The sequence below is a fragment of the Morus notabilis genome, unplaced genomic scaffold, assembly GCF_000414095.1.
Source record: "Morus notabilis unplaced genomic scaffold, ASM41409v2 Scaffold583, whole genome shotgun sequence".
In the NCBI taxonomy this organism is placed as follows: domain Eukaryota; kingdom Viridiplantae; phylum Streptophyta; class Magnoliopsida; order Rosales; family Moraceae; genus Morus; species Morus notabilis.
The window spans coordinates 560,747-566,697 of record NW_010366405.1 but is presented as its reverse complement, the minus strand read 5'-3'; the positions used below and the strand labels follow the sequence as shown (position 1 = coordinate 566,697).

At 32.3% G+C, this 5,951-nt stretch overlaps 1 protein-coding gene across 1 annotated transcript in view; it reads left to right on the top strand.

The window, feature by feature from the left end:
* Positions 1–2,443, top strand: part of LOC21402332 (BRO1 domain-containing protein BROX) — a 17,047-nt gene extending 14,604 nt beyond the window's left edge. Inside the window, exons 2-5 of the mRNA XM_024173562.1 lie at positions 504–765; positions 855–1,024; positions 1,234–1,383; positions 1,924–2,443. Of these exons, the coding sequence (XP_024029330.1) occupies positions 504–765; positions 855–1,024; positions 1,234–1,383; positions 1,924–2,271 (930 nt within the window). The 3' untranslated portion in view covers positions 2,272–2,443. The remainder of the gene's footprint in view (positions 1–503; positions 766–854; positions 1,025–1,233; positions 1,384–1,923) is intronic.
* The last annotated feature ends 3,508 nt before the right edge of the window (positions 2,444–5,951 follow it).

Genomic DNA, 5,951 nt, shown 5'->3' with positions numbered 1-5,951 from the left:
ATGGAAATTGTTTCTTGAACATGTTTCTTTTAATAGTATGTAAGCTATAGAACACCAGTAATATGTTAATCTCTGGAGAATTTTAGCAAGGCACTAATGTGTGAATTTTGCTACAGTATTCTCTCTCACAAAAGTTGAAATTTGGTTCAAACCACCTGGTTTGAACCCTTAGTCTTTGTTTTCTTTATAGGTTTGAATCAAACCAAACTTTTTTTGCTGCAGTATTTTCTCCAACAAAAATTTAAACAAATTTGAATCTTTATTCAAACCTATAAACCAAACGAGCCGCCTGTAATTCTAAACTGAACCTCATGATTACTTTTTGTCTCTTGGGATGCTCAGGAATTTAATTTTTTTTTCTCTTCTAATCAGACTATATAATCTAATATGACAAACTTCTGTTGTTTTGTAGACATAGTTTTCTTTGATTTATATGTAATTATCACTTAAACTTGTTTCACTTTTCCCCAGGCTTATCATTTATGGTTCTTTAAATATCTCAGGTTTTGCAAAAGCTAGAACAGTATCTACCATTGTTGGAAAATTTGATTTTCCATGTCAATTTGGTTAGCAGCAACCGCCAAATAAGTCAATGGACGGCAAATCTTAAGATACAATGGAGCAGTGCTCTTTGCTCATCCTCTTTTTTTAATCTCAGGAGTCCAAAATTCTTTCAAATCGGTGACTTGAAGTTTGAGCTTCAAATGATGCTTTTCCTTTATGGGGCAATACTTCGGCAAAGGGCGGTGGAAATTTTGCCAGAAAGTAGGTATTGATGTTTCAGCGTCAAATTCTACATACTTTCTTACTGCCATATACAAACTTACTTGATTATTTTCTTTTCATTACCATAGACCTGGTGCAATCTGCCACCCTTTTTAGAGAAGCTGCCGGACTTTATCGTCACCTTGCTGATGAGAGTTTTGCTTCTTTACAACAACATTCTTTGCTTGTTGAAAAGCCACCAGAAATTCTCCCATCCGTTTCCACAGTCATGAACCTCATTTGTTTGGCCGAGGCACAGGTTAGTACTTTGGTTCTCTTTTACAGCTCACCTTCTTTTGCTTCGATCACTGGATCATTGCCTGAAAAATGCTTTACTCCTCTTGTATAAGGTGGTATTTTCCAAGTCTGTTCTATTTCCCCTTTCTCTTCAATTTGTTCATGTTTTATGTAAAATACGAGTTAAGCTTGTCTTTTGTGGGAATTGATGTTCTTTTGGAGGTTTTGCAGGCAGTTACTATAAGGCGGGCTGAAGAAAAAGGTACTAGTATAAGTCTCTTGGCAAAGCTGCACCATGGTGTCGCAGAGTTTCTTGATGAAGCTGCAGTTATTCTGTATGCAGCAATTGGAGAATGCAAAGATATATCTTCACGCTTTGTGGTATGTAAACATTTTCTAACAATTCTCTTTTCAATTGTATCTACTTATCTCTTGATGGAAAATCAACTATATATAAAGTGTGCCATGATTGTTATCCCTCACCGGTACCGGTACCAGTATCTCACAGTAAACTATGTTAGGCCCACTGATTAAGTATACTTAGTTACCAATTTTTTACTAACCCTTATTTTTTTTATCTACGAACTTCAGAAGATCCCTTTTAAATTTTCAAAAGATCCGATAAGATATTAGACTATTAGTGCCAAAGGATCAAAGTGAGGGTGATAGCCATGCCCTACATATATATATATATGTATATATATACTTTTTGTTTTTATATTTTACTTGTTTTCACTACTTGAGAGGTCCTTGATAATTTAGCTCCATAGGTCATGTGTGGTTCATCACCTAATCTTGGTGTCAATCACTACTTTGAGTAGCGAGTGTGATGATGTCCTATAGAAAGTTTTTGGTTTCGGTGGCAATATTCACATTCTTGTACTTCCATCTAATCATGGGTACTTATTCTGGATTGTGCAGGAATTCTTATCATCTTCCAGGGCATTACATAGGTTGAGAGGTCAGAAATACCATGCAGAAAGTCTTAAGACCGCTGGAAAAGTTGGGATTTCGATTGCTGTTCTTCGAGTTGCACTGACTGATGGGAAAAGGCAGATGCCAGGCGAAGAATCATGGAAATCAACATATAGAAAGGAAATTGATGATACTGCTGAGTTGCTCAGGAAGATTGAGCATGAGAATGGATTTGTCTGGCGCGAAAAGGTGCCTTCCAAAGAAGAGTTGCCATTGTGTGAGGGTAACAAAATTGTGAGTTCTATACCTTATCAACCCAAAAGATGGGAGAGAGAACTTGCTTTCAAGATATAAATGTACAGCAATTATAATGCACATCTATTGGTTCTGGAGAAGCAAAATGTTGTCAGCTTTATGATCCCTCCTTTACTTGGGAAGTTCAATTGAATGTATAGACCAATATTTTTGTGATCTTGAACATGATTGATTATACCAATTACAAATTCTAAACTATTACTAAATTCATCGCCACTGGCATTGAATGTTACGAACTTTTTGTTCAAGTTGACACTGTCGAATGCACGTCAGTCTCAAACAAGGATCCTCTATCGACTTTCTCTGTCTTTTTTATCAGAAGAATTTTCAGCTATACTCTACCAGTCGCTGGATTCTTGGTTGCTTGTTTGCTTTCATTAAGGGTGAACAAAATCACCGTCTTCAAAGCTTTTGCTGATAATGGACTTATAGAAATTTGTAATTTATTGTTAGATCTTTGGTAATGAAATAGTGTTGCTAGTATCAGAAAAGATAAAGAAAAGACTATTAACTCAAAAGCTCATGTTCAGTGTTAAATAAAATTAATTGTATAAAGAATCAATGACAATATTTCTCAAAGTTACAAATTATTTTAACAAAAAAAAATAAAGACGTTTGGTTCATGGAGTAGAAATAACAATAGCAATTACATTTTTTATATGGAAAATAACTAGAAAGTAGAAATAGCAATAGCAATTACATAATCATTGTTTGGTAATTAATATTTAATTTATTAGTAATCACTAATTATTATTAATTTTCATTAATAAATTATAGATTTTTAATTAATAATTGTAACGACTCCTCACGGGCCGTCACAGTTATCTTAACTTTCAAACATTTACCTCTTAAAAGAATGCGGAAAAATAGTTAGCTTAAAACACTTTACTTTGAATGACTTAAAGAAAGGCCTAAATTTTTTTTATATTATAACTTTAAAAAGTTTAAACCTCATCAATGAAAAATAATCTTTAGGTTCAACTCATTTATAAAAATCCATACCGTAAAATAAAATAAAATAAAAAGATCTTAAGTATTCTTCAAATCAAAACCACCATAAACCAAAGTTTCGAAACAATAAAAATGAAAACTAAAAACCTTGTTTAACATTAAACACTTTCATCCCATGATCGTTTCTCCCGTTTTCCTATCACGCATAGCTCGCATCCGCCCTAATATCCTTTATGGCTACATCTTACCCTTTCGATTGTCTGTAACATGAAATAATTTATATAAGCAAGGGCTTAGTAAGACACTTAATTCTCACAAATGTAAATAAACATTTTTATTCATCATCAATAAACGTCATCATGAGAACAATTATTTTTGAACATATTTTAAACTTTAAAATCCATCATATATTGGGCCCGACGTTGTACCATCATAGCGCGCTAGCCACGGAAAGCATGAGGTAGCAAATCCCATACCAACCGTGGCAATAAGACCACTCACCGGTGACCATTAAGGGTGTACAACGCCATTTAAAACATAGAAATACATATATACATTTTTCTTCAAAACGTCATCATAAGAGAAATATTAAAAGCGTCATAACATCATCATAAACATCAAAATCATATACTTCTCAATTATTCGATTCATGTTGCAGGTGAGAGTGTATTTACTTGAGTGCCTTACTTAACCTTTTTAAATTCACAACGTTGACGCGACGAATGAAGTCCTCGGGTGCTCGCCTCTAGAATCGTTCATGCCATAAATCATAAATAAGATTACTAAAAAAAGCCTTAACAACTCATCAAATACATTGATCACATTAAAACAACGTTTAATATACCATTCTCACCATTCATTAATATCAAGACATAAAAACCCACTGATCACACAAAATCACAAAACTTAACAAAAACTGGCAGCCTGACCTTTACTCATTTAAAAACTCATAAAGATTCACATATAACTCCAAATGATCTGAAACTAATTTCAAATTAAATTAGACATCTAGAGCTTTCTAACGGTATCTAATTTGTTAAAAACGGAGTTCGTTTGCTCCCTGAAACCCTGTTTTAAAATCAAACATAAAACCTGAAGAAATTCCAGCACTCAAACTAGGACGAAAATTCACCAAAAATTTTATAAAATACAAAACCATCCTCCTCAACATGTATAAACAGCACTCCATCTATTATTCAACCTTATGACATATTTCTAATACATAGAAACATAGAAGTATGCATGAAATCACTCCTAGACACGTCCAAAATTTTTGACTTCTTAAACTAGGGTGCAATAAGGCCAATGAAAATAGAGATCCTAGCATCACACACAATATATATACAAGTCTATAAATGATTCCTCTAAATAAAATCGACAATTTGAAAATGATTAATTAAATAAATAAGAATACATGGGTCTGAAAATGATTAAAAAAAAAAACAAACAAACAAACACAGCCAACCCATCCACCCATATACGTAATATCATAAGCAACATAGCAGTGGTATAATCTCACTCAAACATCATCTCATGTCTCTCCTCTTTCTTAAACAAAAACCATCATTGACAATCAAATCTGTACCCTTAAAGAATTCGAAATCAAAAGAATAAATAATAAGTGCAATCATACCTTAACGATTTTCTTTATCTTGATTGCTAGGAGAATTCAAAAAAAAAGATTAAGAGATGAGCTTGATGACTGATTATGGAGGTTCTCTTGTGATTTTTTTTTTTTTTTTTTTTGTCGTGAAAGAGAGGATGAGAGAGAGAGAGAGAGAAAGAGAGAGAGAGAGAGGTATGGAGAAAGGATTAGGAAACTGAAAAAAATGATAGACCTGACTGCTTAAAAGAATAAGATTTTCATTGGTCAACATGTATATAAAGAGAAATTTCCAGCAATTGATTCCAAATAAATTTTGGGATTAACTTGAATGCTATTTGGCTTAATTTCGGCGATTATAGTCTGTCATTGAAGCAATTAATCCAAGAAAATCCACACCAACTACTCCCCTCCTTTCCATTCCTCTTCCCACATGCAGATTACTCTCCTTTATTGACCATGAAAAATCCAAAACATATCTAATAAGGCTATATAAGCCAACTATGAATATGCCATCTTTCATCCTATTGTACGTGTGTGTATATATGTCATATAAAAGAACATATCATCAAATCATAGCATCATACAAATTCATAAAATCATGAGAATAAATTTGAAATCATATAAAATTTCCATAAAATGACATGAACTTGTTATTAGCATCTCGAGTCTTCATCGCGATCACCTGTGGAATTGAACTCATTGTGATGTTAGAATTCACTAAATATAACACCATAACATTATTCAAGTTAATTCCTAACATTTATTTTTAAGAATTTTGTCAATTAGAGAAATGGGTGTTACAATAATTAAGTATTTAGTATTTATTTGTTTATTATTAATTATTTACTAATTAATAATTAGTTTATTATATAATATATAATTAATTATTCAATGTAACGCTGTTGATAAATTTAAGAAAATGAAAACAGAAAAAAAAACAACTTTCAATCATTAATAATTCTTTTCTAAAAATTATTTTCATAATTTTTTTATTTTCATTTTATTCTCAAAATATTTGTAAAATAAACACAGTTGAAAGACACTTTAAAATACCAACGTGCAAGGCACGTGGCCAAATCAAATCCATTAGGATTCTCTAGCCCTACTTCTATGTATCTCTGGACTATTCGGCAGCCCCTTTTTTAAATTAAAAATTCAAAAA